The sequence below is a fragment of the Phalacrocorax carbo genome, chromosome 18 (genome assembly GCF_963921805.1).
Source record: "Phalacrocorax carbo chromosome 18, bPhaCar2.1, whole genome shotgun sequence".
Lineage (NCBI taxonomy): Eukaryota > Metazoa > Chordata > Aves > Suliformes > Phalacrocoracidae > Phalacrocorax > Phalacrocorax carbo.
In genome coordinates this window covers 6784921-6803316 of record NC_087530.1, presented here as the reverse complement: position 1 = coordinate 6803316, position 18396 = coordinate 6784921, and the positions used below count along the sequence as shown (strand labels likewise).

The 18396-nt window shown below is 44.3% G+C and overlaps 1 protein-coding gene across 1 annotated transcript; it reads left to right on the top strand.

The window, feature by feature from the left end:
* Positions 1–2660: 2660 nt before the first annotated feature.
* Positions 2661–18177, top strand: DOLPP1 (dolichyldiphosphatase 1). The gene is made up of 8 exons (XM_064468950.1): positions 2661–2769; positions 10325–10425; positions 12094–12178; positions 12447–12546; positions 13406–13504; positions 14851–14979; positions 15853–15942; positions 16393–18177. The coding sequence occupies exons 1-8, from the start codon at positions 2694–2696 to the stop codon at positions 16427–16429; spliced, it is 717 nt and encodes a 238-aa protein (XP_064325020.1). The 5' UTR covers positions 2661–2693; the 3' UTR covers positions 16430–18177.
* Positions 18178–18396: the final 219 nt, after the last annotated feature.

The window sequence follows — 18396 nt, the reverse complement described above, 5'->3', positions numbered from 1 at the left end:
TGGTATAAAACAAGGCTCGTTCTTCCTAGAGTCAAAATGCTAAACTTACAGCAAGTAAACTTAAGGGTTTTGTTTGCATGGGGAGTCCTCCTGGTTCTACTGAATACAAGTCTGTAGATGAAGCAGGTTATGAAATAAACAAGAGAACTCATTGTACTTTGAGCAGTGGTTGAAAACTGGGGTTTCATTTTTCAGATTTCTCTTTTTCCGTGGTGGTTTGATTTTTGTTTGGGTGTGGTGTGGGTAGGCTAGCAGACTGTGATAAAGCGATAACAGAAATCCCAGTAGGGAGCAGAATCTTTTAAAGATTGTCCAAGTTCTTGTACCATACTTATCAGCCTCCCAAACTATGTGAAAGAAACCTAGAGTAAAGGCTGTGGGTTGATATCAGAGATGCCCATCTGCTGAGCAGTGCAGGAAACTCATCTTCTCATTCTTCTGAAGCAATTGCAATATGTTTAAATACTTGCATTCTCAAATAATACAGAAACCAGATTGAATCAGATAGGCTGTTTGCTTCCACAGTGATTAAGATTTCGTCCATATGCGTAAAAAACAAAATATAAGCCTCCGTTAGCATTAATGCAAGCCTGTCATGAACTCTGATATATGCAAATAAAATGTTCATGAATAGGAAAAATTTTGTCTCATGCCACACCCTGAAGGTTAGTTGAAAGAGTTAAGAGGAGTTTGTCATAGTTTCCATGGTGTCAGACTGTATACTCGTTACATCTCCAGAGCAGCTTTGTGCTTTCTTATGCTGAAGGAACAGAGCAAAGGCTGCTCCGTGTATTGACACTTTCTTCTTATGTTCAGGAAGGAGTGGGTGAATACAGCAATGAAGCCCACAATTTTCAGTACTTGTCATGGTACATAGATCAAATGTAATCCACTCTGCCAGCATAACTCTATATTCAATAGCTTGGAAAGGAGGAGATTTATTTAACTTGAATAATGAAAGCAGTAAATCACTCATGCTACCTGGTAGCAGTCTTCTGCAATGAACTGAACTTCTGCAGTAAATATTTGCTCTTTCTTTCCAAATAATAAGACTTTAATGCTATTTTTCGTCTTGCAACAGCAGGAGAAGTATCAGCTTTGAAGAGGCTGTTGAAATTAATCGATGTAGTAATAATTGCTGTCTGGAAAGAGGTGTATTACAATGGCAGGAAAAGGGGTTTTCTCCCTGTTCTGAAACCTTACTTTAAGGTGAATGTGTTAAGGGGTAGAAATCCTAGTGTATGTGCTTTCCTGACATATAGAAATTAAAGGCAAGCCTTTGCCTATGTTTATCACTTCTTGCACTGCTCATATTTATTTTTCTGTAAGCTTTATTTTAAAAATGGAATGAACTTTGGTGGTTTGGTCTGAAGGCATATTTGCCTTCTACAAGGTTTTCTGTGTAATGCTGCTTATGCATCTCACTTTTGAAGTGCTGCACTGTGTGTTCTGCTTTTTCCTCAGGCTCCCCAGGTAAGTATTATTCTCTGGGATTGTGTATGGGAACATTCATTTCTATTTGGTCTTCACAGTGGGTGATTTCAGTAGTCAAAGGTATTTGGGGAGGAAAAAGGTATTACCTGGACCAGGTGGTGCCTGGGTGTTGCAGTACGTTTTAAAGTATGTGCAGAGTGTCAGCAGCAGCATCCTGATTTCACTTGAGATTCTGCAAGGACTTTATTTCATGCTTTATTTTCACATGTCTGTGTTCGTGCAGGAGCTGCTGGTCCTTTACAGAGCTATAAAGAGATGTAGCTAAAAAAAAAAAAATCCATCCTCTTCCTAGTGGCTTTTTTTTTTTTTTTAAAAAAGAAGCATTTTCCACAGAGCTCAGCTCTTGTCACTTAAATCACTCCTGGCCAGGGGCAAGTAGAAATGTTACGTATGCATAAATGTTATTCACATAACAGTAAAATCATGTTATGTAGTGACATCTGTAGTAATACCATTTATAAAAGGAAATATTCCCTTTTAAAACCACATTTTTTCCCCCCTTGAAAAAGGTGACGGAGGGTTTTTGGTTTTCAGTCACTGACAGAGGGGCCTGAGGCGGAAGCAGCCCCTCAGCTGTCCCTCTCCCGGCTCTGTCCCACGGCGGCAGGGAGCACGGGCACCGCGGCGGGAGGCTGTGAGGCGCTGGGGCGGCAGCAGGGAGACTGTGAGGGGGGAGGTCTGTCTGCGGGCACTGCTCCCCGCCAGCCCAGCCCGGCCCGGCCCGGCCCGGCTCCGAAGCGGGACAGCTGCGGCTGTCCCAACGGGGCGGTGCAGCCCGCGGCGAGGAGGGGAGGCCATGGGAAGCCATTTTAACCGCCAACTCGCCCCTTCCTCAGCCCCCCGTGCCAGCCGCGACAGCGCCGCACCTGATTGGCTAAGATCTGGCGGCAATAGAAGCTGATGATTGGCTAATCTCCATCGCTCATCCGCCAATGGTGAAGGGCAAATACACCCGCCTTTCCTTCGATTGGCTTTTCCGATACCTGCGTCCTGCTCCTATTGGGCATCGATGGTAGTAGGCTATTGGCTCTGCCGCTCCCCGGGTTGGATTTTTAATTGGGTGGCCGTGGGTTGGCCGGCGCCTCACCTGCCGCGCAGCGTCATTGGGCCGCCGCTCTCCGCGCCCCCGCCCATTGGTCGCACCGCCCCTTAAGTGCGTTCCGATTGGTCACGGTGGCCCGGCCCGGTATCCGGGTAAGATGGCCGCAGTCGGAGAGTGCTCGCTACCCGCTCTGTGGCGGCCGGTCTCCCTCACTCACGTCGAGTATCCCGCAGGTAACGCTCCGCTTCGCCCCCGCCCGGCCTCCCTGGTGGCCGCCGCGCCGCTCTCCTGGGCGGGCCGCGCACCGCCGTTCCGTGGCACCCCCGAGGGCCGGGCTGGTAGCTGCGAGATAGTGAGCCATTGAGCTGCCGCCCTGAGCTGGCGAGGCGCGCCTGCGCGCTGGGGGCGGTGGGACTCGCTGCTGGATAGTGAGCCATTGGGGGGGGAGAGAAACTCGGCGCTGCGCATGCGCTCTGGCGAGCCGCCGTGCTCCAGGGGCTGCAGAGCCCCCGGCTGGGAGGGGGGCCGGGAAGGGGGGGGGCTGGGGCCCGGCCCTGTCCCGCCGCCGTGGGACCCCGGGGCTGGGCCTCCCCACTCCCTACACCTCCGCCTCGCCCTCTCTTCAGCCCCCTGGCATGCCCAGCCATGTGCGGCTGTTCCTGGGCCTCGAGGCGTGGGCCCCGCCCAGGGTGCGCCTGCTCCCCACAGCAGCATGGCCGGGCCCGGTGTCCCCTCCCTGCCGCGCTGTCAGGGGTCTGGGTTGGCGCTGGAGGTCTGGCTTGGGGTGTCACAGGGCCAGCTGGCCCTGTGGTGCCGTCATGGCATCTCAGGGAGCCATGCCCTGGCAGGGTGGCCTGGCCCCTGAGGTGGCCTTGGCTGCCAGGTGTTTTTTGTGTCTCTGCTGGGAGCGGGCTCCAGCGTTGTGCTTCCATCAGGCAGAGCCGTGGGAAATGCCCGGAGGATGACAAGCACAGGGCTTGCTGTAGACCAGCTCTTCCCAAGGTGCGTTTGGGTACAGTCGGTCTTCAGAAGCAATGGGTGGTTGATCTACCAGCATGCAAGAGCAAATGGGTCTGTGTTCACATAGCAGCTGTATAAGCAGTGTCTCATTAGCGACTGTGGTCTTTAGGAGCTCCTCTTCAGGTGCATTGTGCTGTGCTGGTTTTGGGCGAGACAGAAAAATGATATTTTTTTGGCTGCTTGTTGTAATCATAATAAAAAAAGTAGGGTGTGAAGCATCAAAGTGTCAGTATTGACGATCTGGTCAAAATCCAAATTTGGTGTTAACTCTGTTCTCAATATTGGTAGTTCTCCTAGCAAGTCCCTAACTTGCCATAAAGTGTTGCTGTATGTTCTATTTCAATAGCTGGATTTTAGTTCCTGATGAAAGCTTCTCTCAGTAGTGCGTTACCTAAAGCTTCTAAAGTGCTTAGGGATCTTCTGGGTTGAAAGAACCCATTTAGCCAGAAGGCTTTAAATGTGACAACACTGAAGAGATCTGGTGTGGAAATACATTATTTCTTGTGCCCCCCCCGACCCCCACCAGTATGGCTGTTTTGTGGTTTTCTGTGGTACTTTATGTGAAAGACTGACATTTCCTTTTCTGTCTTGCTTCTTACTTCACCCTGTATTTTATTCTGCCACCCCCCTTCTCAGATATATTAATGTGACAGTTCAGGGGAGATGGGGGAATAATCTTTCCAGTAGTACTGGTACATCAATCTTTGTATCTTATCTCCTTATCTGAACCTGGCAGTATATACAGAGTGCCCTCTGCTCTATTTGTTGGATTGGTTTGGGAAATGAAGGTGGTTGAAAGTGCTGCACAAGAGTTATCTGTCAGATCTTAAAGACTGTGACATAACTTGATTATTTTCTCTCTGCATTGAGCGCTTTTATACAGGCAAATGAAGGAGAAGATTGTGTGGAGGGGGTAAATCACCACCGAGATTAGGGTTATGTATTGAGGGATGAACACTGTCTTAGATAAAGCATGTAATTATGGAAGCCTAGAAAGTGGCGATAGAGGAGTAAACGTTAAAACAGCTGGAGATACAAAAGTTTCTTAATTTATTTTGGTCTAGAAAAATGAGTTGTAGTGAGGTGGTAGGCCTGATACTTCTACCTGGATTTGGGGAAAGTGCTGTAGCTTTATTTAGAAAGCTGTTTACATTCTGTCTGTCCAGGTCCATAAAGCTGCTAGATAATGTATATTTATGAAATAGTGATGTTGGCACCATGCTCAGCACAATGGAGCTAATGTAGCCTTGTGCTGATAGAGAGGAGTCAGAATGAGAAATAGAGCCTGCTTTTTACCAGCATAAATTATTAAGCTGTCTTGGCATGTCATACGCTGTTGTGTGGTAAACATCTTTTGCTCTTGGCTGATCCCAGAGGCTGCTGGCCTGGAGTGCAGGGTGCTGAGCCACGGTGGCATCCAGCTCTTAAAATCTCACGTCTTTAAAGAATTCCAGTGCAGAACTGCTGTCATCCCAGCTTTCATCTGCCATGAGTGATGGTCCCTCTCACTGCGACCAGGTGAAAAGCAGTCACTGCTGATTTTCGTCTGGCAGATGAAGCCTGTTATTGGGCTTCTGCTTGTAACTGGGAAGGGGAGAGGTGTCTGCTGGAGGGTGTTCATCCTCCCTGTCTTCATCTAACATTTCCTTGTCAGTAGTGATGTAGTGCAAAAGGCCAAACGCCTGTCCTTACTGCTTCTGTGGCTGCTTGGTTCTCCAGGGCTTTCTGTGATGTCAACTTTGAGCAAGATCAAATGAGCAACAGTGGATGAACGCTGTGGTAATCAGCTGCAAACTGGTCTGAGTAATGGCATTGTGGAGACCTAACTGAAATATTACCCATAGTAAATGTCAAGATCAAACATAGGGAGAAGAAACCAACAATGGCAGTGTTCCTTGGCAGTGTGTTAAAGCATGCTGCTGAAGAGGACAGTCTTTAAAAATACTGTCCTGATACTGCTCTCAGATATGTTTGGTCTGGGAGCTTTTCATCTCAGCAACTGTACTTTGGTGAGACCAAGGAAGGTTCTGGCATAGTGTCGGGTTGCTGGCAGGTAGGCAGGAATAATCCCTCTTCTGTATGTCTTTCCAGTAATCAGCTGGTGATTGCATCAGGATTGTTAAGCCCTTTGATGGATATATAAAAGCTATATTCTGAATATGTCTAATTGCTCTTTGAACCCATTCCTGCTTTGGATCTCTCAGTATCTTTGGCACTGAGCTTTGTAACTCAACGTGGTTGTTGTTTCTTTTCTGCTTTTAAGGCCACTGCTTGGTAATTTCATCAAATGCTCTTTATCTCATGTGAAAGGTAACAAATGTTTGCTGTCCATTTCTCCGTACCATTCATGACTTCATAGAACTGTTGTATCCTCTGTTCTCCTTTTTCAGCTGAAAATGTGAGTTCTTTTATGTTTTCTGAGTGGCTACTGTTTCATTCTTGTTATCTTCGTCCCCTTTCTATTTGCCTTTTTCTGTGTTTACTATCCCTTTTGAGATGGTGACACCAAAACTATAAAATAAGTTTTTGTAGTGCTGTAACAGTAACTTGTTTTGCTCTTGAAAATGTTCTTGTCTTTTTGACTGCTGCAGAGCATTGGATACTACTCTGAAGGTATTGGCTCACACTAAGCCTGAGGGTTTCTTGTTTGATAACGACTAAACTAAATCCTGTCATATTGTGTGTATAATTAGGGTTGTTTTTTCCCGTATGCATTGCTTTGCATGGGATGACTTTGTTGCAGACTTAAAACTCATCTTCAGGGACTTCCTGTCTGTAGGGTGAGTTTCACTGGAGAAACATTGAGTTCCTGGTTTGTTTGGGTTTTTTATTATTATTTGGAGAAAAAAAAAACTTCCTCTCTTCAGTGCAGCTGGGATTCTCAAAGCTCTGTGACTTTCTGGACCTCCTCTTCTTACATTGGACGAAGTCTTTAAGGAGAGAAACCTGGTGTGCCAAACCCGTTCTCTGCAGAATGACAGGGGATCTTCCTGTTTTCTTGGTTGTGAAGGGTATTTACCACAGTCAGGCAGTGTTGGAGAGGCAAGTGTGCAGATTCATGCCATCGGTGAAAAGGTGCATTGGAGCAAAGGTGCTCGTGCTGTGTGTGTACTTTGGCTCAGCGGTTCTCGTTGCTATTTGGTATCAGCACGTGTTGCTCCTATAGTAATACGTGTTCTGATAACCCTTGCTGTGATTTCTGTTCAGGGTGCTAGCTTGCCAGTCAGGGCTCATTTTGTAGCTAAGTGATATCTTTTGAAAGAAGCAGATACCACTCAGTTGTTTGGCTTCTTTAATGCAGGGTTGTGTGTTTAATCTTCCTGCAGAAGTTTCATGTCAGATGCATGTCTCTTATGACATAACTTAAAGCCTCCTGAAGATATTTTTGCTGTCCCACAGCTTGTGCATATCCTGATAACACAAGTAGAGGAAATGACAATCCATCATTAATATTTATTGGTGTAAATGCATGTGACGCACATACACTGCATGTCATCTGCACAACTTGCACACATGCATTTAGTCAAGAACATACGACCAGCAGCAGTGCCACAAATAGATGCTTCAATAGGAAGCAGTGGTGGCGGTGGTAAAGCTAGATCTTGCGGTAGGATGTGGTTACAGTGCTGTTGATTCACATTTTACATTATATAGAGGTTAAGCTAATGTGGTAAAGCCTGGATATTTCCACTGAAAGAATGCTGGGTAAAATGTTGAATTGGAGCAGAGGTAGATGCTGAATGAAGGCTGAAAAAAATAGCATGCTTCTGAGCTATGTAGTTTTTCACCTGTTTATCTCTTGGGTGCCTAAAAATGAGATAGTTGGGTTCTTTATTTTTGCATCTTGAGCCTCAAATGGTGTCCAGGGAAGGCTGGACTTTAAAAAAGGCAGAATTTAAAACAAAACAAAACCCAAGCTCTGTACTAAATAGATTTTCCTTTTGCGTTTTTCCAGAGGTTTTGTGTCTGTTCGTTCTGGTTGGAGGAATTGCTTTAAAATTCTCAAGTTTAGTAATATGAAGAAAAAATAATTTTTATAGAAAGGTAGGGGAGGGGACCTGCTTGCTAGATCTGAAGGGACTTCAAACTCTCTGCTCTCCTGCAAGTCCCCTTTCCCTGGGAATAAGTCTCTGAGTGCACTGGAGCGTGAGAGTAGATGGGGGTGACACAAGTAATCACGCTCTGAGGCCCTGGGAGCGCTGTGCGGTGATCAGCACTGGCCTTTCTCTTGGAGCTTGCTTTTCCTTCTTCACTAAGGTTTTCCAGTCATTTCAGAGTCAGTTTAGTTAGTGCGGCTCTCCCTTAAACTGCTAATCTAGCAAGTACATTTATGATGGTATTAGTGAGCTCCTGGTATAGCTCCTAGGATGTAGCAGAAGTGCTGCCTTCAGTTAGTGCACAGCTACTTATTTGCCTCCTCCCCTAGAGAAAGTGGCTTCAGAATGTGATTCTGTTTGATTGCTGTTAGCCACAGTAATACGAAATGCTATTAAAGCTACCTCTGTTCTATTTTAAATGGACAGTTGAAATGTTTGGGGAGCTATTGTGTTAAGATTGTCCGAGTAAAGGACCTGGTACTCTGCCTGCAGGCAGCATCTGGGAGCAATGGTTTCTAGTTCTCCACCTCAGGTTCAAGTGTGGGCTGTGTGCCCTGAAGTCTGGGTGGCTGGATTCGTAGGGTATGGTATCATTTAATGTAATGGAGGATCTTGAGTTTGGTACTGCTGATGCTATTTAAATTAAAACACTACTTCCTTAAGTATTATTCCACCATCTGTACAAGAAAGACACCCCCCCGCCCCAAGACGATAAATAATCTGGTTTGGTTTCTATTGACAAAATTATGGCTTTTAGCGTTGAAGTGCTAAGCGTTTATGTACCATGGATTAACAAAATGAATGACCTGAAACATGGTGATTCCTTTCTGAGGAACTACCTTCATTTGGTAACACTGGAATTGAGACTATTGGAAAGTATTCCTAAGGCTTTCAGGGTAGTTTTGGTTGGCTGGTGGCTTGTCTCATTAATTTCCTCATCATTTAAGACAGCATTAATTTTGTAGAGTTTGTGATTTGTGTAAAACCATAAGGGACTTGGTTCATCGTTGCCAAGTAAGCAATACTGTCACTTACATCCACTTTGCATTGCCATAATATATCACTCTTCTTCTTTGGGAGCATTTGGAACCCACCTGATGCAAGGCAAACCTGCCACATGGTGCAAGAAAAGTTTCAAATTCAGTGTCTTCTGACACTTCTCAGGTCAAAAACAAAATAGAACCCCACTCCAGTGAGAACCCAGTATTCTTGGGGGTTTTGTCTTCCAACCCTCCCTAATTTCACTGGTGTTGCAAACTGAAGACTCCTGCAAGTAATCCTTGCTGCTGATGTTTCTGGTTCCCAAATCAAACGCAGAGTCTGGAATTCAAGAGGGCACTGTACCTGATGTAACCACAACTCTGTGGCAGTAGCATCAGCAGTGTGAACTTTGTAGCAGTGCAGTAACTTTTGTTTTATCAGTTCCAGTATTCAGAGGCTGAGGTTAAAGTCCATCTTGCCAAGTGCTCTTTTAAAATGTGGGTGCGTGGGCTGGGGAGGCTCAGTATCTTGCAGTGGAATTGATCTAGGAATGAGTCCAATGCTCAGCCTTGCAGAGGCATCCTGTTTCCTTCTGAGAGGAGGGAGGAAGGGTAAATACATGTAGGGGCTGATCCTTTTGTGTTCAGCGATGGGATGGAGAAGACCAAGTCTCTGAGCACAAATATAGAAAGTGACATGTCTCTTAAATTGCTCACTGGGTTCATACGATGTTTTTGTAGTGACTACTGTCTTTAAGGATTCTCTGGTAGATAGTTCTCGCTCTTCTGATGTGAATTGCTGATCCTGGAGCAAAATTACTCTGATAATTTTTTGTTTCCTCAATTTATGCTGACATCTTCTCTCCAAATACATTTTTATGTGTCCTTTTTCAGGGAACAGAGGCAAGAGAAACTTAGATCAAAACACATAGCTGCTCTGACTGTTCTTGACCTAATTCTGTGTCTGTGATAGTTCAGGAAAAAGGTTTTGAGGTACCTTATGACCTCTTGTGAGGTCCCGTTGCTGCTCCCCGATTCTTCCTGGGGGATAACTAGACTGTTAACTACTTGGGGTGGAGGCCCAAAGCCACTTCTGTGTGATAGAAGTGGGCTACTGGTTAAAAAGCAGTCTCCTTTTTCCCCTTTATCTCCTGCTATGTTTAGCTATTTATTTCCTCCCCACTTTGCTAATGCTAGTGTTTGTGCAGACACATGGTGAGACAGATTAGGGAGCTGATCCAGCTGAAAACTAACCCATTTTAGTAAGGGAGTGGGAAAGGATTTGTTTGGGGAGGGTTTGCTGGTAATTGCTGGCACAGGGAGGCAAAACGAACAAGGGGGAGGGAAAGATGCTGCCTCTTTTGCAGCAGCCTGTGCTTATGTTGGATTAAAGTGACTCTGGGCCCACACCCATGGTCATTGTTGTAAACTGGCTGGCAGTAATCTCTGCTGAATGATGCCAAGCTCCTCTCATCACTGCTTTTGAACCTGCATGTAAGCACTGCTGTCTTCCTTGCCTGGGCTCCTTTTGCTGGAGCAGCAGTAGTCTGCCTGCAAAATGGAGACTTGCTGCAGTGCTGAGTTTGCCCCTCTGCTCTCAGTGATTCAGGGCACCAGCTGACCCACGTGCTGGTGGCAGACAAGTACCTGTGAATTTCAAACTGATTTGGTTCTCTTGTTTGTTTCCCTAGGTGATTTCTCTGGTCAGCTTTTAGCTTATTTGAGTCTTGGTCCAATATTCATTATTGTTGGCTTTGTAACACTCATCATATTCAAGAGAGAGCTTCACACGGTGAGTCCTTCTCTCCCTTCTCAGCTTCTCCTTATGACAAAAGTCTCCTCCTTTGTCACCTGGTGCTACTGTATTCACACTTCTTTTCCTCTCTTTAAAGAGCAAGCTTAGGTAAGGTGACCTTCCTGTCAAAGAGACAAATCACCTGTACCAGGTTAAAAGACTGCTTAGTTAGCCTTTGAGTTTTCTGTTACTCTGTGGGATGCTTTGGGCATTATGTGACCAAAAATGTTGAGGGAGATGTCCTAAGGAACTGAGGAATGCTGTTGCAGAGTAGGAACGCTCCCAAGATCCAGTAGGATGATAACACTAGTAGGTTCCTGCAAGATGGGCAGCATATGCCGGAGATGCTGTCTGTAACTCGGTAGGATGTGCTTTCTTTGAATTACTGAGGCAGAAAAGGGGGATACCAAATAAAACCTACAGATTCCCAGCAGAATGGGTCTGTCTATAAGAGCTGCTTCTCAGCTGTGAATTGAATACCAGGGACAGAAGAGACTTGCTTCTGTCCAAATGACCAACAAGGGACTCTTCTTTGTAATACATAATGCTTTCTGTCTGCTGTGACAGGTAGTTGGGAATCAGTGCTATGGACAAAATTCCCATTAGGAGGTATAAACCTCTTGTAATATTTTCTGTCAGTAAACAGATAAAGAAAGGGCCAGTGGAAGGATTTTGGCAGCAGATTTCTAATATAGGGCCATGGTGTCATGGGAACCAGTGGCTCAGGGGACCTGGGAATGGGACTTCTAGGTTATTAAGCTGATGCTAGCTAGGAGAGGCAGCTGTTAGGTTTTGGCAACCCAAAGGTTTCTTCTTGATCCAAAAGAGAGAATAAGCTAGAGTAACTATTGCACAATTATTTTTTTTTAAATACAGGGGCTTGTTAGGTTTTGGTAACAAAACAAGCGTTGAGGCTGATTCCCAGTTCTTTATGTGGGAAGTCACCATTAGCTGGAGAGAGATGCTAGCTGACTTGCAGCAGCCTGACCCATAGCTCAGGACACAGTGAAAAATTGCTTCATCATCTGGAGTGGAACTGAGTATTGAGGAGGCAGAGTATCATCACCAGCTGGGAATTTGATCACAACAGCAGGACTAAATTAGGGGAGGTATATGGACTATGGAATTAAAGAGTAAAAATAAATGCTACCACTCTGGCTCAGTTCAGAATGTGACTTCATTTTAGACCAAAGACAGCATCTTCAAGATGAAAAGACTCGTACAGGGAATAGCCAGAAAGCCTAAAAAGTCACCTTTTTTTAAGCCAATTACCCAAATAACAGTGTGTGCACTCCCCCTGTTGGTTGTCAGGAAAAGACAATCTCTCAGAATCGGCCGTTAAAAAATGTCACTTTCCACGCTTGCTGGTGGAAGTTTGCTAACAGAATTGCTATACAGTGTCATTTTTGTCTCTTTCTGTGTATCACCTGCTGAATAGCTGCATGTACACAATGTGTTGCCAAATACACAAAGTGTATCTGAAAAAGTGGTCCGAAAAATAAATGCTTTTGTTTATCAGGTAGAGAATTTTGAAGCCATTGGTTTTAACCTTAGTAGTCAAAAAAGAAAATTAGAAACATATGGTTTGGGGTTTTGTCAACAGAGAGTGCCTGGTAAGTAGATGGATCTTTTAGATAGGATGACACAGTTGTGTTGTCTTCACAGATCTCTTTCTTGGGAGGGCTGGCATTCAACGAGGGAGTGAACTGGTTAATAAAAAATGTAATCCGGGAGCCTCGGCCCTGCGAAGGTATAGTATGGCCCACTGGTGTCATGGTGTTGGTTGAGTTTTGAGTGGAATGCTGACTGTGGGGGGTTAGAGGGTATTTTCCCCTTTGCCTCATGTTGGCTTTGGATGTTTGGGTGTAAGAAGGCTGGCAGAGCAATCTGAGCAGAGACATGTCCTGTGAACTCATCTGCACATATTCCAGCAGAGTGGTCTGGCTTCACATCCGGAGTGTTCCAGCTGCTATGTACAGAGTAGACCTTGACCATACTCTTTCTTCTTCTCTTCCCAGAAGCCCATTCAACAGTGACCACAAAATATGGGATGCCGTCCAGCCACTCCCAATTCATGTGGTTTTTCTCTGTCTATTCCTTTCTGTTCCTTTATTTAAGGTAAAAATTCAATGTCAGGTTTTGGCTATTAATATGTTGAAACACCTCAAATAGATGGCTCCCTTACTGTATGCCATGGAAGTGGCATAACAGAATTAAATCTGAGGAACTGCACAATTTTCTGTGGCTAGGGTGGATGAAGCATGTCTATCTCAATCTGAATGTAGGACTGTAGTTACCATTGCTGAAAACTGAAGGGTACGGGTGGGCCTCCTATGCCTATCTGGGTACAGGTCTCCTGATTTGATTTTTTTTTAAAGCCATGATGATCCGCCAGTGTGAGGGAAGAGCGGGGTGGAATAGGGAGGAGGAAAGAAGAGCTGCTTTCTCATGTGTCTACTCAGTTTTGTCAGTGGGGTTGTCTGCAATCTTTTAGGTAATACCTGTTGCCCACTTGCATGACCTTTTAGTTCATCTCTCTTACCAAGTACTGGTTTTACATGCTGTGCTGTGCTTTTCTGAAATTCTTGCTGGGGCATGGCTCTGTCTTGTGGCTCCACGTGTGGAGGAAGACAAAACTCACAGTTCCTCCTAGCTTTGTGGATGATGGAGGGACTCTGACGTCTTGGCTCCCTGTTGCATATGCTCAGCATGTGCCTTTCACATCAGTCGCAGTAATTGTGAGCATTCTGCCTTCCATCACAGCAATCCCTGTTAACAGTTGGAGAGAGAGAGAGAAGTATGGCTTTCTGGCTTCTCTTTAACTGCTGCCAGTGGGACAGGTTGATGCTGGGATGGTGTCGAGCTGCCCATGACCCCACTGGAGTACAGCTTTCCTAGGGTTTCAGAGATAGTGAGAACAGAGATAAGGACTGCTCGGCTCCCTGCCACTGTGCTAATGGCTCTCCATCTCTTTCAGAATGCACCAAACAAACAATGCGAGGTTTCTGGATTTACTATGGCGACATGTGCTGTCCATCTGCCTCGTCACAGTGGCTTTGCTAGTCTCATATAGTAGGTATGGAGCAATTGTTTGTCTTATGCTCTCATACAGTCCTGTGGCCTTTAACAGCCAGCAGACTTGTCATTCCTTATCCTGCATTTCTGATCTAATTCTCGATGACTGCATTGTACTAGTCAGAGCTTTGCGGAAGCTCCTGTGTTGCCATGAGACCCTTCAAATAAACAAACTAAGGTGCTATGTGTGTGGTGCTTCACAGAAGCATTTATAAACCCAAGATCAGCTGAGCTTGTACCAATTCCCCATCGGCTCCATTGCCATGCTCTAGCCTCACTGCCTTGCCCTCTTTCCAGCACTAATCATGAAAGCATTACACCATGCCTTGGCACACCAGCGTCTGCAGCATGCGGATTGCTACGGTTGATCAAACTGATTGTTTTGCTTGAGCATTAGTTAATAAAAACATTTATAGCTGTTTGAACCTGCGAGATTTAGTTGTATTAAGATGAATAAAGAAAACAAAACTTTGATAATGATTTTTTCCTTTAGTAGATTTAAAAATAAATATATATACATAGACACACACGTAAAATGAGCTCCAGTGATTGGAAACCAAACAAATCCAGGCTAGAAATAAAAACCATGTTTTCCACAGGAAAGTAATTACCTGTTGGCTCAGTTGACTGTGCACTAGAGCTGATTCCTTATTAGTGGTTATTTTTAAAATTCTGACAGGACAATTTCATAGGAGATACATGGTCTAATTCAAATTAAAAAAAAGCCTGAGGCAATCCAGTGGCCTGTGCTAGGCAGAGGGTCAGATAAGATGATCTTAATGGCTTTATGACATATGGGTGAAAAGAATTTTGAACGTGACTCATGTAGCTCATGTGCACAGGTAACTTAACAGACCATTAATACAGCTTTCTGAATGTCTGCAATCGCAGTAAGCACGCTGTGGTAGTGCAGCCTTCATGCTGTCACACTGAGAGCAGTAAAATTATAACAGAAATGCTGCCTATGTTCTTAAAAGCCTTTATGCATCAGCTTTGGTGTCTTGGAGGGGACTTGTCCTGTTACTGGCTTTGGAAAAAATCTCTTGTGGGAACCAACATTAAGAGCTCCTCAGCTAATCCAAAGATGTATGAAGAATGTGGAGGGTTATTGAGTTAAGCTCAAGCTAGAAGTGCTCTAAACTGAAACTGCTGTAGCAGGGAAGACACTGTTTCCCAGTTTTTGTCCCACTTTTTTGCCAGCTTTTTAATGAAAAAAGTAAGATTATCCACTTCTAACATCTGGAGGATAACTTGCTCAGAAAGTCTGAGGGTCCAGTGAGACATCAGGCCTTGAGTCACACCTCCTTGTTTTAAAGCCTGTCTGGTAACTCTTCTCTTCCACTGCAGGGTTTATTTGCTTTACCACACCTGGAGCCAAGTCCTATATGGAGGTGTGGCAGGAAGCATTATGGCCATAGCCTGGTTTGCCTTCACACAAGAGATATTAACTCCTCTCTTCCCAAGGATAGCTGCATGGTAAGTCTCTTTATTCTGTGGAGGTTTTGTTCCTGAAAGTCTGCATTCTATGGATTGCTGTTTTGCTCATTAAATGAGTCCCTTGCAATGAGCTGGTAACACAGGTGTACAGAATTACTTGGCAGAAGAAAATTTTCCTAATCAATTGGTATAAAACAATTGTACCTTGCATTTGAAGCAAAACAAATGTAAAGATACTTCAGTCTCTAAAATTGTAACTATGCAAGCCCTGACTGTAAATGGGCTTCTCGAACTTCTGTGAACTGCCAAAGTTACAGATGTTCGAAACAAGAATTCCTGGGTTCTGTTCCAGTATTGCTTACTGACTGTTGTGTAGCTAGTTGTTCCTCCATGTTTTCTTGTGTGTGCATATACAAAAGATCATATATCCATGCCTAATACGGGTGGGGGAGAGAGGAAGCTTAAGCAACTGTTACCTTTGTAAAGCCCTACTGAAGTTGTGAGGTGTGGCAGAGTGCTGGAGAAGCTTTTCAAGCAGGACAGATCTTTCTTAAGCAAGGTCTGATGACCTTGTGAAATTGCAGAGCCATTTAAATGTAACATAGTCTGGAAACATTGTATAGGGAAAGAAAAAAAAACCCAAACCCAAGGGGGTTTACTTGGTTTTTATTTGGTTTTTGTTTGGTTTGGGTTTTTTTCATTTTTTTGTTTTAATTTAATTTAACAAGGAGGTCCTTTCCCACAGTAGAATAAAATAGAATATATATAGCTCGAATAGACTAGATATAGGTAATAGAATAGTAACGTTAAGCCTGGAGCAGTTTTTCTGCTATTACTTTTTTTTTTAATCAAAATTGTAGTGGAGAAAAAGTCTAATTATTTCCCACTTTCCACCACCTTGTCCATTTCCAGGCCAATTTCAGAGTTCTTTTTAATCCGAGATACCAGCCTCATTCCTAACATCCTGTGGTTTGAATACACAGTCACCAGAGCAGAGGCAAGGTAAGTGATCTTGGGGGATGGAGGAGCTGCAGCTGGTTTGACTTGTCAGACGTAGTTATTAAATTGTTTTCTAATATGTAGCTAGCTGCTGTGGGTAGAATAGTGCAAAGAAATGTAGTGGGTTAACTACTGCATCTGGAAGGTGAGTCTGTTGGGCAGTGTTTGGGATTAAATAATGTTTCCTTTAAATAGTATTTCAGCTCCCTAGCCCATGTTCTTTGCAAGCAATTGTTTATCATCTTGCATCTACATGTGGGCTTGTGCATGCTTAAGACATGGTGATATTCTAGGACTGTAGGAAGGACTGATTTCCTTTTGAGTATGGTGGGGGAAGCTTCATTTTTGTGTGGAGCTAAGCAGAGCCTGTCTTTTGCCCCCCAGTTTGCCATAAAACCCTGTGATAGGGTTGGGGCCACCTCTCTCACCCTGCCCTCTCTGTTGGCGTTGCAGAAACAGACAGCGCAAGCTGGGTACGAAGCTGCAGTGACTGGGGAACCATAGGGACCAGAGTGCACGTTTTAACGGAGACGGACAAGAGCAGAGACCTGGGAGCAGCGAGGAGCCTTTTAACAGACGGACCAAAGGAACAGGCAGGGACCATACCCAAAACCTGAAAGCCTTTGCTCTGCTTTAGCAGCTAGCTGGATGCTCCCTGGTGCATGTGGGACTGTGCAGGAGTAGAAACTCATTTTCAACAGAGATGCACATTGCCGGTTGGAATGTACCATCATGTCTACGTCAGGGGAGGGGGGAGAAAATGCCTGGTGTCACGTTCGGGGGAGGGAAAACCAAAAATGAATCCTTTCTGTGACTTTTTTTTTTCAGCATGAAATATACACACTATTTATTTATTTTTTTAAATTGAACTATTGTTTTTGGGGTGGGTGAGGCATTGATCATGTGTTTTGGTTTTGCTTTTTGTTCGGGTTTTTCATTTTGGAAGAAGATGACAAAACTCATCTCAAGTTGATCCTGCTTAATTAGGGCCTTTAACTTCTAGAAAATTCCTAGGAGGGAGGAGAACTAGGATGGGGGTGACTTGCGCAGAAGGGAGAGGAAGGCTTTCTTTCCTTTCTGCAACCGCTTTGGGAGATCAAAACCAATTCCAACTGCACTTTGTACAGATGGAAAGAAAGACTAAAGATCTGATTTTTAACACTAGTGACGGTTCTGCAGGCAAGCCTGCATGGATACCATCAAGGGGAGTGTGCGTGTGTAAAAAAAGGAAAAACTGAAATATACTGACTTTTTTCTTTTTTTTTCTTTTTTTTTTCCCCACTGCTGCTCCTGTTGTGTAATTAGCAAGAGCGTCTTTCTCAATCTCTTCTAGGTGGCAAGACTATCATTCATATCTCACGTTTATTTCATCTCTTCCTTTATACTTATATTACCTCAGGGTTGCTGTGATCTGAACGGCTTTCGTTGTTGTACTGAGTGTGCTACTGATGGCACTAGAAAGCCCATTGGTTATAAGCAGTGCTGTGCTCCAGTAAGAGTCAGCCCAAAGCCTTACAAAATTCAGTTGCTAGTCTCTGTCTTAGGTACTGGATTTTTAATTTTTTTTCTGTTAAAACTTAAGGGAGGGATTTTTAAGAATGAACAAAGTGACAACTGTAAATGAATAACAAGGCAAATAACTAATAACTAGCTCAGCTGCTGTCTGAATTATTTCTTGAAGAGTCCTGTTAGAATCCAACCATGAACTCAAGTAGTGAGCTTATCCTAGCAGAGACTCCTACCAGTTATAACAGTGGCTTGGTTGGGGTTCTGCAGTAGTAACCTTGAATGCTGATCTCCTCCAAGCAAGTTTTGCTTTCCATCCTTCTTCCAATCAGATTTGTCTTTCGGCCAGTCAGCTCTCTGGATGCTGTGTCTCTGTGGGAGTGTGCCTGCCATCTGTGTGTGCTGGTGATGCCTACAACTTCTGTGATCCATGAGTTAACCTGGCAAGGGCTATACTCAAAGTGCTTCAGGGCTGTGCATGGACACTTTTTGTATTTCTAGTATAAAATGCAGCAGTTCAAGTGTAACTGCAGGGGAGTATTTATTCAAAGCACAATTGACTTGAACTTTCACAGATAAAGGACAGCTTCTGAACTGGCTCAAAGGTCATCGGTGTGCCTTCAATGCAGTCATGTGAGCAGAGGTAAAATGACTGTCACATCTCAGTCTTGCTGCTTGTTTTACTATCTCCACTTTAATCAGACTCCTGCATTATAAAGCTGCTTGAAGTGAGATGTGTTTCTGTTCATCTTAATTATTTTTTTAAGTTTTCATCTGTGCCTGTTGCCATAGGAGTTTGTGTTTGTATGGCGTGGGAGCTGCTGTAGAAACTGTTGGACAGCCAGAGTGCTAACTGTAGAAAGCAGTGATCCTGATCTCCTAGATCAGGAGTGAAGAGTATTTAAATTTCTGTGTTTAAGTAGCTATGGGTAGTAAACCACCTGTTTTCAG